This window comes from Ranitomeya imitator, chromosome 3, assembly GCF_032444005.1.
Source record: "Ranitomeya imitator isolate aRanImi1 chromosome 3, aRanImi1.pri, whole genome shotgun sequence".
Taxonomy (NCBI): Eukaryota; Metazoa; Chordata; class Amphibia; order Anura; family Dendrobatidae; genus Ranitomeya; species Ranitomeya imitator.
The window spans coordinates 437,288,951-437,309,029 of NC_091284.1; the positions used below are offsets into that span (position 1 = coordinate 437,288,951).

Consider the following 20,079-nt stretch of genomic DNA (forward strand, 5'->3'; position numbering starts at 1 on the left):
TACAGCTAGCTCCCTAGGAGATTGACCACAACTGCAGTCTAGCTTGTAAACACTGTGCTGAAGTCTGGCTGGATTAGGAGGCAACAGTGTGCTCAGGTGATCCTGACCAGTTTCAAAGCACTGCTCAAAGTGCAATACAAAAAGGCTGCTCTGCTGTCTAGAAGAGGTGTTCAGTCTCTAAGACAATGAGCTGGAAACAAAAGGGCAGTGTTAAGTCACGAATAGCTGAAAAATTAATAAACAGTAAATTGCTTGTATCTAATATATAATTGCCTAGAATACTACTTCCTGCAATTTGTGCCAACTTCCGTGGCTTTGTCCGGAGCTAATGTCCGGAGCTAATGTCCGGAGATTAATTGCCTAGAATACTACTTCCTGCAATTTGTGCCAACTTCCGTGGCTTTGTCCGGAGCTAATGTCCGGAGCTAATGTCCGGAGCTAATGTGCGGAGATAATGTCCGGAGCTAATGTCCGGAGCTAATGTCCGGAGCTAATGTCCGGAGATAAGTGACGTCAACAGTGTCCAGTGTCTGATTGGTTGCCGCCTGCTGCGAGCGACCAATCAGAAACGTGCCGTACTGTGACACACTCCGCCCGCCATTTTGGTGTGATTTTTGAATTTTTACCTCACAGCAAGTTTCTACTGCGTGGAGGCGGGCCCAGTGACGTTGCTCTTCAAGCTCCTGCCGAATTTCGTCAAAAAAATGATAATACCATTTACCAAAACTATATATATTTAGTTGTGAAGTGGTTCAGTGACATTTTCACACCAATTTTGAACTTTTGTTTGGTGTTTTCTCCATATACTGCCTATTATTCACTGACTGTTATACTGAGAGACTGCCGTTTATTAACCTCTTCTTTGCCACATTGGGTATATTGCTCTATTATTTGCCACATAAGGACATTGTCCATTATTGCCCAGCAATTTCTCTGCAATATAAACTGCCCATTTATTAATATCTGCATTCAAACACGCAAAGTTGTCGTCTGATGTCTTTCATCCCTCCCCTCATAAGCATGTTCATGGATCCTGTGTAACTGTACCTTAAATAACAAGAATTGTCAAGAGCTGGTGAGTGCAGCCATTTTTTGTTCTTTCTTACCATTATTTATTAATTGTATTATTCTTACATTTGAATAAATAAAGTATATATGGATTCTAGACTCCCGATTCTTTAGAATCGGGCTGCCATCTAGTTTATAATAATTATCCGACAGTTCCCACTACAGTTGGGAAAAACCCTTTAGGTTCAGTAAGTTGTGAAATATGGCCTTCATGGATAAGACTTTTTATTTAGCAAATACCAAATATGTTCAACTGGGTTCAGATTGTGGTAATTTGCAAATTCTTTAATTCTTTGCCATGCTCCTCAAACTATTCCTGAACATTTGGGATGCACATGGCCTTGAAGTAATGTTTAGTTAGGTGGCATCTGTCATAGTAACATCTACAAAAATGCCAGGAATTGAGGTCTTCCAGAACAATCTTGTTCCAATAGTACATCCTATTGCCATCTCTTTTCCACATAGGCAACAAACATGAATCCGACCGTCTATTGCCCTACAGTCCACGTCTGATGACTATGTACCTATTGTAGGTGCTATTGCCAGTAGACAAGTATGGGAACTGTGAGTTCAATACCAAGAAAGATGTGATAGGTGTCAAAACTCAGAGTGGATGAAAGTCAGAAGGGGCTATCCTCTATCTGACCAAAGTGCACCAATGAAACTTTGGTGCAAGGACTCTTGTGGGTTCCATGGTTTTGTTTTTTTTTCTTGATGGGTATCAAAAATGTAGCAATGGGATAGTTGCATTAATGGCCTAACAAAGAGTTCTTAACTGGTACCCAAACATGGACCATTTAATTGACCCATAGCGTTTACGTCCCAGTCATTTAGAAACTAATAAATGCCTAATTGATTATCTGGCTACAAGGAGTAGGATCTATGTTATTCACATTTCTGGATGATTAGTGTGTGTAGCATGTAGTTCTACTGTAATGTCCTATAATGGTCGGCACATCTATCACTCACTCAGTCCCAAGCCATGTTGTGAAAAGTCCTACAGGAAGCAACCCTCTCTGGTGTCACAGAGGAAGATGCAGAGATTACAGTCAGGTACAAACACGGTACTTGTCTAAATTTACAATCCAATCACACACTGACAGATTATCCCTAGAATAGCAGAGATAAGACTTACAAGATTGCATACAAGATTATAGCTAGAGTGAGAAATTACAGCTCATTAGTAATGCCAGCTGAGAGGAGGACAATGTCAGCAGGAGTTCTACCCATGAGACTGCTGATACAGGACATCCAGGCTAATTTCACAGTGTCTGTCTTTCCTCAATGTTCAGCAGAAACTTATCTGGAAAGTAATGGTCATAGCTGGAAAACAGAAAATATGTCCTCCTCCTGTATAACTCAATTGTTTACTGCACTAGACACAAGAGGAGTCTGCAGTCTCTCAGAAAGGGGAGCGGCAGAAACATCAGAAAGGTGTTGTGTCCAAGGATTCCTCCATTAACTATCATCCAACTAATTGCACAGCTAATGAGATTCTAATTAGTCCCATAATCTGATGGCACATTTTCTCTATTTCTATAGATGAAGAGGAACACAAACCATAGATGTGTAATAATGAAGTGTAGTCATACACTGCTAATGGGAAGAACCTCTGATCTATCAGAGCTCGTGCTCACATCACACGTGATCCCTACATTGGCAATGACAGAGGCAAAATAAATGATTCTTACGGTAAGGTCACACAGGGGTTTTTGCTGCGTTTTATATGCTAATTTTCAGCTGCTTTTTACAGTACCAGCAAAGCCTATGAGATTTCAGAAATCTCATGCGCACACATTGGTTTTTTGTTTGATAAGTATTTTGTGCTTTGCTGCATTTTTTGGACATAGAGCATGTCACTTCTTTCAGCGTTTTTGCTGCGTTTTTATACCCATTGACTTGAATGGGTGTTGAAAAAAAACGCAGCAAAAACGCAGGTGTCATTATTTGCTGCTGAAAATCAAAGGACATTAGCATGGATAAAGAGAAAGAATGAACTTACCCTTAGGGTATGTGCACATGTTGCAGATTTGCCTGCGGATTTTTCTGCACTGAATACGCATCTCTTGGCAGAAAACACAGGTGCATATTTAATGAGTTTTTTAATGCGTTTTTTTGATGCGTTTTTGAAAGCTAAATAAAGATGTATTATTGAACCAAAAAAAAAGATTTGTGAGGTAATTTATTGTCCAATCTCCTTTTTTACATTTGTCCAACCCACACTCCATTACACACACAGACAGATAGATATGGGATAGATATAATAAAGATATATAATGGATAGATATATATAAATATAGATAAATAGAAGGAATGAGATGGATAGATAGATAGATCTATCTCATTCCTTCTATCTATCTATTCTATCATCTATCTATCTCATTCCTTCTATCTATCTATTCTATCATCTATCTATCTCATTCCTTCTATCTATTCTATCTATCATCTATCTATCTCACTCCTATCTATCTTTTATCGCTATCATCTATGTATCTCATTTCTTGGGATATATGGCTCCTGCAATGCATCACTGGGGTTACTTTAGTTCAGGCTCTCACTTTATGGCAAAGCTGCGTGGGAATTTTCCTACACAGCAGTGCCACAAGTGAGAGTAGGAACTATTTCTCATAGCGGCAGAGGGATACAGTGCGGAAAGACTCCCCCGCACAGCCCCGCAGACCCCCGGACAGCGCCGCACAGCACCGCACACCCTTCGGACAGCCTGCACACACATACACAGTCACCGCCCACAAACTTCCCTCCTTGAGGCCCACGTGCGTTTCGCGCATCGGGGTGAGGGGACGCCAGAAGAACCTCTGCAACAGGTATTTATCATAATTTATGTTTTGTCATGTGCTGATTAGGGACTTGCACTTGTGCCCCTTCGTATTTGGGTGAGATCAGTCATTCAGCACTTCTTTCAATTTATTATAACCTAGGGTATTTTTTATTTTGATATTGACATGTTTATACAGTCTTCATTTTATACATAAGGTTGCTTAGTATGTGTATTTATACTTGTTGCAGGGCTCCTTTAGTAGGGCAGATGTCAGCAGCTAACATAGCACCACTTACATAGGATCTTTTTGTATCCATTGATATTTATATCATTGGTGGGTTTTTTGTGTGTTACTGTGCTGTAGCCCTCTTTAATATGTTATTTGGCGTCGCCTATTATGAATATTCTTGCTATATTTCAACTGTTTTGATTTATGGTTAATAAAATTCTAGTTTTTAATCTTCAGTTATTGTTGTGAGATCTCTTCTTTGTCTCATGTGGATATATATGGGACTAGTGTTGTATTGATGATTGAAGTGCCCCGTTGATATTCGGACATTTGGTGATTTATTATTTTACAGTAGTTCGGATACATTAAATATTTTCCTTATTCTTTATCTAGAGTAGTCTTCATAGTTTTATACCACTAAAATACGATGATTGTTCGCTGTACCTTACTGATAAATTATAGGCACAATTTATTTTAAAGAAATTGGACATCTTTCCCATTTTCCATAGCTCTAAGTAACATAGTAACATAGTTAGGCTAGGTTCACATTGCGTCAGTGCAGTCCGTTCAACGCACACGTTGAACGGACTGCGCTAACGCAAGTGCCGACTTTTGCACAGTGCTAGCGCAGATGGAGCTTCTGCTAGCTCCATCTGCGCTAGCAGTGACGGACCCGGAAATGCTGCAGCCCGCTTCTCGGGTCTGTCACTCAAATGACGGCACATCGCTAGCGCACGCCCATTGAGGGTGTGCGCTAGCGATGCGTCCGACATTGCAGTCTATGGCGGCGTTAACGGACTACGTTACACTGCATTATGCCGCGGTGTAACGTAGTCCGTTAAACGTAGATCCATAACGCAATGTGAACCTAGCCTTATTAAGGTTGAAGGAAGACTTCAATTCCATCCAGTTCAACCCATAGCCCAACCCAACATGCTGATCCAGAGGAAGTGTCACAACAAAATATTATGTTCAAACAGATCTAGGAAAAGTTTGCATTAAAGGGGTGGTCCGACACCTAAAATGTATTTTCTAACTATATTTACACCTTAACCCCTTTTGTAATTTCCTTTATTACACAACACCTTGCACTTTTCCCTAGCTACCTAGTCTGTAAGGCTGTGTGCATGTGTTCCGGATTTTTCGCGTTTTTTTCGCTATACAAACACGATAAAATCATGAAAAAAACGCATCTATTAAGCATCCTATTAATAGAATGCAATCTGCAATTTTTGCGCACATGTTGCGTTTTTTCCGCAAAAAAAACGCATCGTGGTAAAAAAAACGCTGCATATTCATTAATTTTGCGGATTTTTCACGGATTTCCCACTATTTAATGCATTAGGAAGTTCCGGAAAAAAACGCAAAAAGTCCGCACAAAAAACGCATGCGGATTTCCTGCAGAAAAAGTCCGGTTTTATTCAGGAAATTTCTGGAAAGAATCCTGATGTGTGCACATAGCCTAAATGTGCTTTTTACTGTACTTCCTGTGATGTTTTGTTTGAGAGGAGTCTGAAACTTGATGTCACAGGAGGCTGGGGCTGCACTCACTCCTCACTGTGGCCATTGCCCCTTCTGGAACAGGATGGCAGAGGTGGCAGTGATGCAGTTAAGGTACCGTTACACTAAACGACTTACCAACGATCACGACCAGCGATACGACCTGGCCGTGATCGTTGGTAAGTCGTTGTGTGGTCGCTGGAGAGATGTCACACAGACAGCTCTCTCCAGCGACCAACGATCAGGGGACTTCGGCATCGTTGAAACTGTCTTCAACGATGCCGAAGTCCCTGGGTAACCAGGGTAAATATCGGGTTACTAAGCGCAGGGCCGCGCTTAGTAACCCGATATTTACCCTGGTTACCATTGTAAAAGTTAAAAAAAAAAAAAAAAAAAAAACAGTACATACTCACATTCCGATGTCTGTTACATCCCCCGCCGTCAGATTCCCGCACTGACTGTCAGCGCGGGCCGTAAAGCAGAGCACAGCGGTGACGTCACCGTTGTGCTGTTTTTTTTGTTTTTTTTTTTAACTTTCACAATGGTAACCAGGGTAAATATCGGGTTACTAAGCGCAGCCCTGCGCTTAGTAACCCGATATTTACCCTGGTTACTAGTGAACACATCGCTGGATCGGCGTCACACACGCCGATCCAGCGATGACAGCGGGTGATCAGCGACCAAAAAAAGGTCCTGATCATTCCCCAGCGACCAACGATCTCCCAGCAAGGGCCTGATCGTTGGTCGCTGTCACACATAACGAGATCGTTAGCGGGATCGTTGCTACGTCACAAAAAGCGTGACGTTGCATCGATATCGTTAACGAGATCTTTATGTGTGAAGGTACCTTTACTCAATTTGTTGCAGCGCTGCCACCTTGTGACATGCTATTCCATGAGAGGAAAAGAACACTCAGGGAGTGAGTGCAGCCCCAGCCTCCTCTCAAACGAAACGTCACAGGAAGTACAGTAAAAAAAAAAAAAATACATTTACAGATTAAATAGATAGGTAAACGTGTACGGTGTTTGTAATAAAGGAAATTACAAAAGTGGTTAAAATGTAAGGATAGATGAAGTTAGGAACATAGAAGACATGAGCAGTTTAAGGGTATTAGGGCCCATTGGTGACTCTTAGCCCAGCAGAAATAGCTATAACTACTTGGCATGAATTGTATCCAAGTTACATTTATAACACACTGATCCTTGTCTAACTGTACTAGTATGAACCCGTCTTACGATCGAACTCCTATGCCGAACACTTACGGTACTCTAACTGAGAAATAACACTTCTACTTTAACATGTTTACTTATACGCATATTTCTTTGGCATCTACGGGATTGCCTGTTTGTTAGGCAATACCCATGTGTTGAGGCTGTCTAAGGGTACCGTCACACTATACGATTTACCAACGATCACGACCAGCGATACGACCTGGCCGTGATCGTTGGTAAGTCGTAGTGTGGTCGCTGGAGAGCTGTCACACAGACAGCTCTCCAGCGACCAACGATGCCGAGGTCCCCGGGTAACCAGGGTAAACATCGGGTTTTTAAGCGCAGGGCCGCGCTTAGTAACCCGATGTTTACCCTGGTTACCAGCGTAAAAAAAAACAAACAGTACATACTTACATTCCGGTGTCTGTCCCTTGCCGTCTGCTTCCCGCACTCACTGACTGCCGGCCGTAAAGTGAAAGCACAGCACAGTGGTGACGTCACTGCTGTGCTCTACTTTCACTTTACGGCCGGCAGTCAGTGAGTGCGGGAAGCAGACGGCAAGGGACCTGACGGACACCGGAATGTAAGTATGTACTGTTTTTTTTTTTTCTACATTTACGCTGGTAACCAGGGTAAACATCGGGTTACTAAGCGCGGTCCTGCGCTTAGTAACCCGATGTTTACCCTGGTTACAAGCGAACGCATCGCTAGATCGGTGTCACACACACACACCGATCCAGCGATGACAGCGGGAGATCCAGCGACGAAAGAATGTTCCAAACGATCTGCTACGACGTACAATTCTCAGCAGGATCCCTGATCGCTGCTGCGTGTCAGACACAGCGATATCGTATGGATATCGCTGGAACGTCACGAATCGTACCGTCGTAGCGACAAAAGTGCCACTGTGTGACGGTACCCTAACAGTCGTATATCATGCAGCTGTGCGGAATCAAACATATCATACGAGCACTCCCAAGATACCCGGATAACACCTGAGCATGCACAGATAAGACATTAGCAAATACATTTTAGGTGTCTGGCCACCCCTGTTAGAATTATTTGCAGTATTACAGGTAAACACAAAAAAAAACGATTATGGGGACCTATAATCTTATAGATGTTCCCCTGAAGCATACTGTATAATGGCTGTGTCTGACCGTGCTTGAAAATGGTCAGATCATACCACATCTCCTGGGCAGGCGGGAGAATTTTTATTTTTTTTTTTTACAGACATTAAAGCAGGGGAACGCCAATGATTCAACCTGTGAAATTAAATATTGTTTAAAAACAGGCAGGGAAATGTTTTGCTTTACAAAAACCATCATCTGCGATCCCATCTGTATATTATTTTTATCCCTCCCCTGCCCAGGAGATGTGGTGTGATCAGACCATGTCCTTGGACGGTCAGACATGGCCATTACACAGTACACAGCAGGGGCACATTTATAAGATTATCTCAGCACAGGAACATTTTATTTAACCCCTATCTGACCTCGGACGGGATAGTACGTCCGAGGTCAGATCCCCTGCTTTGATGCAGGGCTCCGCTGTGAGCCCGCATCAAAGCCGGGACATGTCAGCTGTTTTGAACAGCTGACATGTGCCCGCAAAAGGTGCGGGTAGAATCGCGATCTGCCCGCACCTATTAACTAGTTAAATGCCGCTGTCAATCGCAGACAGCGGCATTTAACTACCGCATCCGGCCGGGCGGCCGGAAATGACGTCATCGCCGACCCCCGTCACATGATCGGGGGTCGGCGAGGCGTCTCCATTGTAACCAAAGAGGTCCTTGAGACCTCTATGGTTACTGATCGGCGGTGGCTGTGAGTGCCACCCTGTGGTCGGCGCTCACAGCACACCTCCATTTCTGCTACATAGCAGCGATCAGCAGATCGCTGCTATGTAGCAGAGCCGATCGCGTTGTGCCTGCTTCTAGCCTCCCATGGAAGCTATTGAAGCATGGCAAAAGTAAAAAAAAAAAGTTAAAAAAAAAATGTGAAAAAAAAAAAAAATATATATAAAAGTTTAAATCACCCCCCTTTCACCCCAATCAAAATAAATCAATAAAAAAAAAATCAAATCTACACATTTGGTATCGCCGCGCTCAGAATCGCCCGATCTATCAATTAAAAAAAAGCATTAACCTGATCGCTAAACGGCGTAGCGAGAAAAAAATTCGAAACGCCAGAATTACGTTTTTTAGGTCGCCGCGACATTGCATTAAAATGCAATAACGGGCGATCAAAAGAACGTATCTGCACCAAAATGCTATAATTAAAAACGTCATCTCGGCACGCAAAAAATAAGCCCTCAACCGACCCCAGATCACGAAAAATGGAGATGCTACGAGTATCGGAAAATGGCGCAATTTTTTTTTTTTTTAGCAAAGTTTGGAATTTTTTTTCACCACTTAGATAAAAAATAACCTAGTCATGTTCACTGTCTATGAACTCGTAATGACCTGGAGAATCATAATGGCAGGTCAGTTTTAGCATTTAGTGAACCTAGCAAAAAAGCCAAACAAAAAACAAGTGTGGGATTGTACTTTTTTTGCAATTTCACCGCACTTGGAATTTTTTTCCCGTTTTCTAGTACACGACATGCTAAAACCAATGATGTCGTTCAAAAGTACAACTCGTCCCGCAAAAAATAAGCCCTCACATGGCCAAATTGACGGAAAAATAAAAAAGTTATGGCTCTGGGAAGGAGGGGAGTGAAAAACGAACACGGAAAAATGAAAAATCCCAAGGTCATGAAGGGGTTAAAAGGAACCTGTCAGCAGGATTGTGCATAGCAGAAGCGTTTTTGTGTTATTCAGTGTGTACATACATTCATTATGTAAACTAGGGGCAGGTCAGTGAGGGATCAGTGACCTGTCAGCAGTGTGCATTATGAATATATAATCAGAGCACCACATACCCCATCCCCGCCTTAACCCCTTAATCCCATATGACGTACTATCCCGTCCAGGTGACCTGGGACTTAATTCCCATGGACGGGATAGTACGTCATATGCGATCGGCCGCGCTCACGGGGGGAGCGCGGCCGATCGCGGCCGGGTGTCAGCTGCCTATCGCAGCTGACATCCGGCACTATGTGCCAGGAGCGGTCACGGACCGCTCCCGGCACATTAACCCCCGGCACACCGCGATCAAAGATGATCGCGGTGTGCCGGCGGTGCAGGGAAGCATCGCGCAGGGAGGGGGCTCCCTGCGGGCTTCCCTGAGACGATCGGTACACGGTGATGTGCTCACCGTGTACCGAGCGTCTTCTCCCTGCAGTCCCCGGATCCAAAATGGCCGCCGGGCTGCATCCGGGTCCTGCAGGGAGCACTTCCGGGTCAGGATCAGGCTGCAGCTGCAGCTCTAATCCTGCCCGGCTGTATGTCAGATCACCGATCTGATAGAGTGCTGTGCACACTGTCAGATCGGTGATCTGTGATGTCCCCCCCTGGGACAAAGTGAAAAAGTAAAAAAAAAAATTTCCACACTTGTAAAAAAAAAAATAAAAAAAAAATTCCTAAATAAAGCAGAAAAAAAAAATATTATTCCCATAAATACATTTCTTTACATAAAAAAAAAACAAAAAAACAATAAAAGTACACATATTTAGTATCGCCGCGTCCGTAACGACCCGACCTATAAAACTGGCCCACTAGTTAACCCCTTCAGTGAACACCGTAAGAAAAAAAAAAAAAAACGAGCCAAAAAACAACGCTTTATTATCATAACGCTGAACAAAGAGTGGAATAACACGCGATCAAAAAGACGGATATAAATAACCATGTTACCTCTGAAAACGTCATCTTGTCCCGCAAAAAACGAGCCGCCATATAGCATCATAACCAAAAAAATAAAAAAGTTATAGTCCTCTGAATAAAGCGATGCCAAAATAATTATTTTTTCTATAAAATAGCTTTTATCATATAAAAGCGCCAAAACATAAAAAAAATGATATAAATGAGGTGTCGCTGTAATCGTACTGACCCGAAGAATAAAACTGCTTCATCAATTTTACCAAACGCGGAACGGTATAAACGCCTCCCCCAAAAGAAATTCATGAATAGCTGGTTTTTGGTCATTCTGCCTCACAAAAAAATCGGAATAAAAAGCGATCAAAAACTGTCACGTGTCCGAAAATGTAACCGATAAAAACGTCAACTCGTCCCGCAAAAAACAAGACCTCACATGACTCTGTGGACCAAAATATGGAAAAATTATAGGTCTCAAAATGTGGAGACGCAAAAACTTTTTTGCTATAAAAAGCGTCTTTTAGTGTGTGACGGCTGCCAATCATAAAAATCCGCTAAAAAACTCGCTATAAAAGTAAATCAAACCCCCCTTCATCACCCCCTTAGTTAGGCTAGGTTCACATTGCGTTAATGGGTTAACGCTAACGGACAGCGTTGCACGGCGAAAATGTCACAATTAACGCCGTGCAACGGGTCCGTTAGCACAACCATTGACAGCAATGTGATTTTCAGGTGTAGCGCATCGCTAGAGCGTGCCATTTTCGGCTCGCGCTAGCAAGGTGCCATTCTTTTGTGGCGCGCCTCAGACGCTGCTTGCAGCGTCCGCGGCGCGCCCGAGGTCCGATCCCCGATCTTCCAGAGCGGGGACGTTAACGCGACCACTAAACACGACACCTAAAAAGACATTGTGTTAGCGCAATCCGCTAGTGCTAAACGGATTTCCCTAACGCAATATGAACCTAGCCTTAGGGAAAAATAATAAAATTAAAAAAAATGTATTTATTTCCATTTTCCGGTTAGGGTTAGGGCTAGGGTTAGGGTTAGGGCTAGGGTTGGGGCTAGGGTTAGGGTTTGGATTACATTTACGGTTGGGATTAGGGTTGGGATTAGAATTAGGGGTGTGTCTGGGTTAGGTGTGTGGTTAGGGTTACAGTTGGGATTAGGGTTAGTGGTGCGTTTGGATTAGGGTTTCATTTATAATTGGGGGGTTTCCACTGTTTAGACACATCAGGGGCTCTCCAAACGCGACATGGCGTCCGATCTCAATTCCAGCCAATTCTGCATTGAAAAAGTAAAACAGTGCTCCTTCACTTCCGAGCTCTCCCGTGCGCCCAAACAGGGGTTTACCCCAACATATGGGGTATCAGCGTACTCGAGACAAATTGGACAACAACTTTTTGGGTCCAAGTTCTCTTGTTATCCTTGGGAAAATAAAAATTTGGGGGGCTAAAAATCATTTTTGTGGGAAAAAAAAGGATTTTTATTTTCACGGCTCTGCGTTGTAAACTGTAGTGAAACACTTGGGGGTTCAAAGTTTTCACAACACATCTAGATAAGTTCCATGGGAGGTCTAGTTTCCAATATGGGGTCACTTGTGGGTGGTTTCTACTGTTTGGGTACATCAGGGGCTCTGCAAATGCAACGTGACGCCTGCAGACCAATCCATCTAAGTCTGCATTCCAAATGGCGCTCCTTCCCTTCCGAGCTCTGCCATGAGCCCAAACAGTGGTTCCCCCCCACATATGGGGTATCAGCGTACTCAGGACAAATTGAACAACAACTTTTGGGGTCCAATTTATTCTGTTACCCTTGTAAAAATACAAAGCTGGGGGCTAAAAAATCATTTTTGTGAAAAAAAAAAGAATTTTTATTTTCACGGGTCTGCGTTATAAACTGTAGTGAAACACTTAGGGGTTCAAAGTTCTCACAACACATCTAGATAAGTTCCATGGGAGGTCTAGTTTCTAATATGGGGTCACTTGTGGGGGGTTTGTACTGTTTGGGTACATCAGGGGCTCTGCAAATGCAACGTGACTCCTGCAGACCAATCCATCTAAGTCTGCATTCCAAATGGCGCTCCTTCCCTTCCGAGCTCTGCCATGCGCCCAAACAGTGGTTCCCCCCCACATATGGGGTATCAGCGTACTCAGGACAAATTGGACAACAACTTTTGGGGTCCAATTTATTATGTTACCCTTGTGAAAATACAAAACTGGGGGCTAAAAAATTTTTGCGAAAAAAAAATAAATTTATTTTAACGGCTCTGCGTTATAAACTGTAGTGAAACACTTGGGGGTTCAAAGCTCTCAAAACACATCTAGATAAGTTCCTTAGAGGGTCTAGTTTCCAAAATGGTGTCACTTGTGGGGGTTTTTAATGTTTAGGCACATCAGGGGCTCTCCAAACCAACATGGCGTCCCATCTTAATTCCAGTCAATTTTGCATTGAAAAGTCAAATGGCGCTCCTTCCCTTCCGAGCTCTGCTATGCACCCAAAAAGTGGTTTACCCCCACATATGGGGTTTCGTCGCACTCAGGACAAATTGCACAACAACTTTTGTGGTCTAATTTCTTCTCTTACCCTTGGGAAAATAAAAAATTGGGGGCGAAAAGATCATTTTTGTGAAAAAATAAGATTTTTTATTTTTACGGCTCTGCATTATAAACTTCTGTGAAGCACTTGTTGGGTCAAAGTGCTCACCACACATCTAGATAAGTTCCTTAAGGGGTCTACTTTCCAAAATGGTGTCACTTGTGGGGATTTCAATGTTTAGGCACATCAGGGGCTCTCCAAACGCAACATGGCATCCCATCTCAATTCCAGTCAATTTTGCATTGAAAAGTAAAATGGCGCTCCTTCCCTTCCGAGCTCTGCCATACGCCCAAACAATGGTTTACACCCATATACGGGGTATCAGCGTACTCAGGACAAATTGGCCAACAATTTTTGAGGTTCAATTTCTTCTCTTACTCTTGGGAAAATAAAAAATTGGGGGCGAAAAGATCATTTTTGTGAAAAAATATGATTTTTTATTTTTACGGCTCTGCATTATAAACTTCTGTGAAGCAATTGGTGGGTCAAAGTGGTCACCACACATCTAGATAAGTTCCTTAGGGTGTCTACTTTCCAAAATGGTGTCACTTGTGGGGGGTTTCAATGTTTAGGCACATCAGTGGCTCTCCAAACGCAACATGGTGTCCCATCTCAATTCCTGTCAATTTTGCATTTAAAAGTCAAATGGCGCTCCTTCCCTTCCGAGCTCTGCCATGCGCCCAAACAGTGGTTTACCCCACATATGGGGTATCAGCGTACTCAGTACAGATTGTACAACAATGTTTGGCATCCATTTTATCCTGTTACCCTTGGTAAAATAAAACAAATTGGAGCTGAAATAAATTTTGTGTGAAAAAAAGTTAAATATTCATTTTTATTTAAACATTCCAAAAATTCCTGTGAAACCCCTGAAGGGTTAATAAACTTCTTGAATGTGGTTTTGAGCACCTTGAGGGGTGCAGTTTTTAGAATGGTGTCACACTTGGGTATTTTCTATCATATAGACCCCTCAAAATGACATCAAATGAGATGTGGTCCCTAAAAAAAAATGGTGTTGTAAAAATGAGAAATTGCTGGTCAACTTTGAACCCTTATAACTCCCTAACAAAAAAAAATTTTGGTTCCAAAATTGTGCTGATGTAAAGGAGACATGTGGGAAATGTTACTTATTAAGTATTTTGCGTGACATATCTCTGTGATTTAAGGGCATAAAAATTTAAAGTTGGAAAATTGCGAAATTTTCAAAATTTTCGCCAAATTTCCGTTTTTTTCACAAATAAACGCAAGTTATATCGAATAAATGTTACTACTAAAATGAAGTACAATATGTCACGAGAAAACAATGTCAGAATCGCCAAGATCCGTTGAAGCGTTCCAGAGTTATAACCTCATAAAGGGACAGTGGTCAGAATTGTAAAAATTGGCCCGGTCATCAACGTGCAAACCACCCTCGGGGCTTAAGGGGTTAAGGTACCTTCACACTGACCAACTTCACAACGATATCGCTAGCGATCCGTGACGTTGCAGCGTCCTGGATAGCGATATCGTTGTGTTTGAGACGCAGCAGCGATCTGGATCCTGCTGTGACATCGTTGGTCGAAGGAGAAAGTCCAGAACTTTATTTAGTCTCTGGATCTCCCGCAGACATCGCTGAATCAGCGTGTGTGACGCCGATTCAGCGATGTCTTCACTGGTAACCAGGGTAAACATCGGGTTACTAAGCGCAGGGCCGCGCTTAGTAACCTGATGTTTACCCTGGTTACCAGTGTAAATGTAAAAAAAAAAAAAAAACACTTCATACTTACATTCCGGTGTCTGTCCCCCGGCGTTCTGCTTCCCTGCACTGTCAGCGCCGGCCAGCCATAAAGCAGATTACAGCGGTGACGTCACTGCTGTGCTTTCCGGCCGGCGCTCACAGTTAGTGCAGGAAAGCACAGCGACGGGGTACAGACACCGAAATGTAAGTATGTAGAGTTTGGTTTTTTTTACATTAGCACTGGTAACCAGGGTAAACATCGGGTTACTAAGCGCGGCCCTGCGCTTAGTAACCTGATGTTTACCCTGGTTACCAGGGGACTTCGCATAGTTGGTCGCTGGAGAGCTGTCTGTGTGACAGCTCTCCAGCGACCACACAGCGACGCTGCAGCGATCGGGATCGTTGTCTAGATCGCTGCAGCGTCGCTAAATGTGACAGTACCTTTAGGGCACGAGAATCTCATTAACACAAAATTAAAAATAAAGATTAAGAAACAACCACAAGACGGATTTCATCAACCCAGGTATCATTTTATTCAGTATAAAGGCGCTGACCTGACACTGTGTGTAGGTTACTGTGCACAATCCTGCTGACAGGTTCTTTTAAAACACATCCAATTGTGGAAATTATTATTATTCCAAGACCTATTCATTAAAAGCAACTTTTGTTCATGTGACAACCCCTTTAAGGGAACATTCACAAGTCAGTTTCTATTTTTTCAACTGCAAAAAAATTGACCGTTTTTCTCCTATGTGTCATCCATTCTTAAAGACTGATAGTAGTAAACTGTCAGAAATGTTGAATCATCATTACCAAGTAATGGATCTATTAAAACATTATATGAAAATAAATGGAAAATTAATGTCTTCCATTTTTCATTTGTTTTCAAAGCGAGTCAGTCAGCAGGTTTTCGATATGGAATCGATAGCAGCATGATTTAGAAACAGAGACCCTGATTCCAGCGATGTATCACTTACTGGGCTGCTTGGTGCAGTTTTGCTTGATGTACCGTAGATGAAGTAAAGCCAAGTCTTCTGCTCTGTGTACAATCCTGCCCACACACCCCTGACTGGCAATGTCCTGTGTACACTGTGCACTGTCAGCTAGCCAATCAGTGGTGGGGGCGGGGTTACACAGATTAGCCTGACAGGCCTGCACGTGAAATAGTCCTCTAGTGATAATCTCCTGCTGGTAAAACACTGATCGTATTGAGACTACAGCACACAACCTAATAAGCGATACATCCCTAGAATTAGAGTCTCTGCTTCCACATTACGCTACTCTCAGATTAAATAGCAAAAACCTGCTGACAAATTCCCTTTAATAGATCCCCTTAAATGTGAATGACTGATCCTTAGCCGCAAAAAGGGAAGAGAATGTGATATGCCCTGAGTTCTGTTAAAAAACTGATGTGTAACTAGATAAATTAAAGAGCTTGTCTGACACAGAAATATGACTAGAGAAGCACATCTGATAATTCTCTGATGACGCGCTCTCAGTCACCTGATGGCTGCAGCTAAAGGTCTGAGCGGTCCTCTAACTTCTGAATAGAGGGGGCATTGCTGCTGGCACAGGTGCAGACCTCCGAAATAGCCCGAGCTGGATCTACGTGAGAAGACGGAAGGTGACCGTGCCACCGGTTTTTATTGCAAGCCGATTCCTACCTTAAAAAAAATGTTTTCTATATCAGACAATCCCTTTAAACTCTCCAAATTAATCTTAATATAACTCTTGTAGGAGAACACTGACTAGAATAGCATACATTTTGGAGTTAATGGCATTCTCTTATAAACTGTAGTAAGGATTTAATAAAAAAAAAAAAGTAAATAGAAATTGCATTTATCTATTAAAGTAGAAAAAATACAATCCATCTGGAAACCCTTTTCCTGAAATACTGCTATACTTATTCTTGTGCACATGTATCTCCTGCGTATACTTATGCGTGTTGCCTTAATTTATCAGAAATAAATGTTAAAAAACAGCTCTTTGGCTCTGTAAATATAAATTGTGCCCTAAGGATATGTGCACACGTCAGGATTTCTTGTAGAAATTTTCCTGACAAAAAGCGGACATTTCTGCCAGAAATCCACATGCGTTTTTTTTTCGCGTTTTTGATGCGTTTTTTGTGCGTTTTTCCCAAATCCATAGAATAGCGGGAAAAATGCAGAAAATCCGCAAAATTAATGAACATGCTGCTATTTTTACCGCGATGCGTTTTCGCGGGGAAAAAAACGTATCATGTGCACAAAACATGCAGAATGCATTCTAAATGATAGGATGCATAATGTATGTTTTTTTAATGGGTTTTTATAGCGTTTTTATTGCGAAAAAAACGCAAAAAAAATGTGAAAAAACCTGAACGTGTGCACATAGCCTAAGTTTGCTTTTTTTGTACTTTTCTCATGTAAATGACCATCTATGCTTTACTACAGCTTACCATGTGATGCCCAGATTTACACATCACAGGCTATAGTCATTGAAGGCAAAGGACAGACCTGTTCACTTATTCTTCTACACTGCCACCTAGTGGTGTGTTTATATAGTACAGTTACTTTCTACAAGCACTGCGCTTGTACTTCTTTGAACCTTAAACGTGTGCCATACTGATTGCAGTGCATTAGTCACAAAACTTCACGATTACACTCACACTTCTAAAACTTACATCTTCCACAAAAAAAGGATCTAAAAAAAAAAAAAAACATCTTGCACGCATCATTCTCTACCTTCCCATTATAAAGGTTTGTAAAACAAACGCTTAGGACGGACTCTTTAATATTCACTGCATCTTAAAGGTCATGTTACCTACCGTTGTTTCCTGGGGGCTGTAAAGAGTCTCCAGTTATGCTGCACCACCCAACAGGAAAGATGTCACGAGAGTCATATTTGCACCAGTAGTCAAAGGCTCCCCTCCATCCATCAAATGTGATGAATATTTCATCTCCTTTCACATCTCCAACCGTCGCCGGGCAGATTAGAAATGGATTCTTTTTGTCCACAGCTTCCAGCTTCAATCCAGATTTAAATAAATTCTGAGATGGTTTTTGTGGTTCCTGTTGAAAAAAAAAATATAGAAATTAGTTTTTTCCCTCTTTGAATAGCTAGAAGACACACACAAAAAAAGATTCAAGGCCAAAAGGCACAAATAGTGTGGAATGGCTGTTGCCCGTCTGGATTGGCACCCCACACCACCATGCTCACCTTTCCGGTGTAGCTAGCTATAGGTGATGTTATAGATTCATTTTTGCTCCTGAAGAAAAGCTAATTTGCATACCTTATTCTCGAGGGGACAAAGGGCCTGATTCACTATTGCCGGTGTCCATTTTTGGAGTTTTTCTTTTTGCGCCTTACTCTTTAAAAATTGTGCTTTTATGAAGTGTATTTTATTATGTTTGACCAATGTTTTATTAGTTTGCAATTTTTCAGGATGGGGGGTCTTCCTGATGATTTGATCATTTGCAAATTTTTTGAAAAATTGGCTCGCCTAGATATTTTGGCACACATTTTGTGCTATGTTGAAAAATGTAGGACTTTCAAAGAAATCACAGAAAAGGACGAAAACAAACATTCTGACCATTTTCGACTGACTGTTTTGATGTTTTCAAACTGACTGTTAAAAACTATGTGGATTTGCGGGTAAAACTTACCTTTACCTACAGGACTGCATTAACAATCGATTTGAAAATTGCACAGATACAGAGTAAAACCACTTTTCACCGCAGTTTTCAGCCACTATATAAGGGCTCACCATAAAATGTTAAGCCCCCGAAAAATTAAGTGATCCTTTATCCATAGCATAGGGGATAACTTGCTGATTGCTGGAGGTCTGAACTTTGGGACACCTAACGATTGTGAGATGACGCTCTGGAACCACGAGAATGGAGCTTTGCAGATGCATCCTGGATGGAGCAGAGATGCTAGTGCTCATGCTCACCCTCTGCTCCATTCATTGTCTATGAGACTACAAGAGTTAGCCAAGTGCCATACTCAGGAGTCCCATGGACAATGAATGGAGCATGTCTCACCAATTCAGGTGGAGACTGTAAAGCACGGTTCCTGTGATTCCAGAGTTCAGATCTAAAATTGTTGGAATCCACACGATCAGAAAGTTATATCCTATTTATAGGGTCCACAAGCATAGGGGATAACTTTAATTTTTGGATATAACCCATAAATACTACATTCACACATCTGTTGTACATGTCCGTTTGCGTTTTTTTTCCCCAAACATGATTCGGACCCATAGGGTAATTCATTCACGCGTCAGTTTTAAAAATGGATCCGTCCCAGGTCAGCGAGTCTCAGAGCAGGTGCTATTTTCATCTTTTCTGCAGATGATAGTTGGCTGCTAAAGTCCATGCAGATGGGGAGACATACTTTATACTTCAGCGTTCCATCCGTTTTTCACTGATCCAGTGCTAAGAGTCAATGGATAAAAAGTTCATACTGACTACCTCATTACGTCTTGTTTTGTTTTTTTAAACAGAGGGGATTAAAAAAAATGGATGCAGAACGGATGACACGAGAGAAAAAAAAGAACAGTTTGACATTGATGATAATATGGAAATGTATGTGTTAATATAGCTGGAGAACAACTAAGGAAAGTTTCAACCCTTAAAAATATTTATAGGAAAATCATGGACTTTTATTTCTTACCTTTTTAAAGTATGTAGCGGGTGCCATTTCTGCTCCATTTAGTGTTCTTAACAGAAACATAGGCCAGGAAGAGGCATTCATCCGGAATCCTTCCAGAGAGAGCATAGAACTATCACTACAAATATGAGGCTACACTGTTTATATTCAGATCCTAATTTACTTTATAATATAAATATTCAATAGAAAAAATACATACAATATCCCGGATTTGTAAAAATGCTGCAGTTCTATAATTGCTCCATTCTTTACCCTTCCTGTATACTGAAGTATAACTACAGTGGGGCAAAAAAGTATTTAGTCAGTCAGCAATAGTGCAAGTTCCACCACTTAAAAAGATGAGAGGCGTCTGTAATTTACATCATAGGTAGACCTCAACTATGGGAGACAAACTGAGAAAAAAAAATCCAGAAAATCACATTGTCTGTTTTTTTTAACATTTTATTTGCATATTATGGTGGAAAATAAGTATTTGGTCAGAAACAAAATTTCATCTCAATACTTTGTAATATATCCTTTGTTGGCAATGACAGAGGTCAAACGTTTTCTGTAAGTCTTCACAAGGTTGCCACACACTGT

At 41.8% G+C, this 20,079-nt stretch overlaps 1 protein-coding gene across 3 annotated transcripts in view; it reads right to left on the reverse strand.

The window, feature by feature from the left end:
• The window catches only part of SCML2 (Scm polycomb group protein like 2), a 141,457-nt gene that overhangs the window by 30,004 nt on the left and 91,374 nt on the right, over positions 1-20,079 (reverse strand). For all 3 annotated transcript variants that reach the window (XM_069757331.1, XM_069757332.1, XM_069757333.1), the window contains exons 5-6: positions 19,504-19,592; positions 17,657-17,900 (exon numbers count right to left, since the gene is read on the reverse strand). In XM_069757331.1, coding sequence (XP_069613432.1) covers positions 17,657-17,900; positions 19,504-19,592 — 333 coding nt within the window. The remainder of the gene's footprint in view (positions 1-17,656; positions 17,901-19,503; positions 19,593-20,079) is intronic.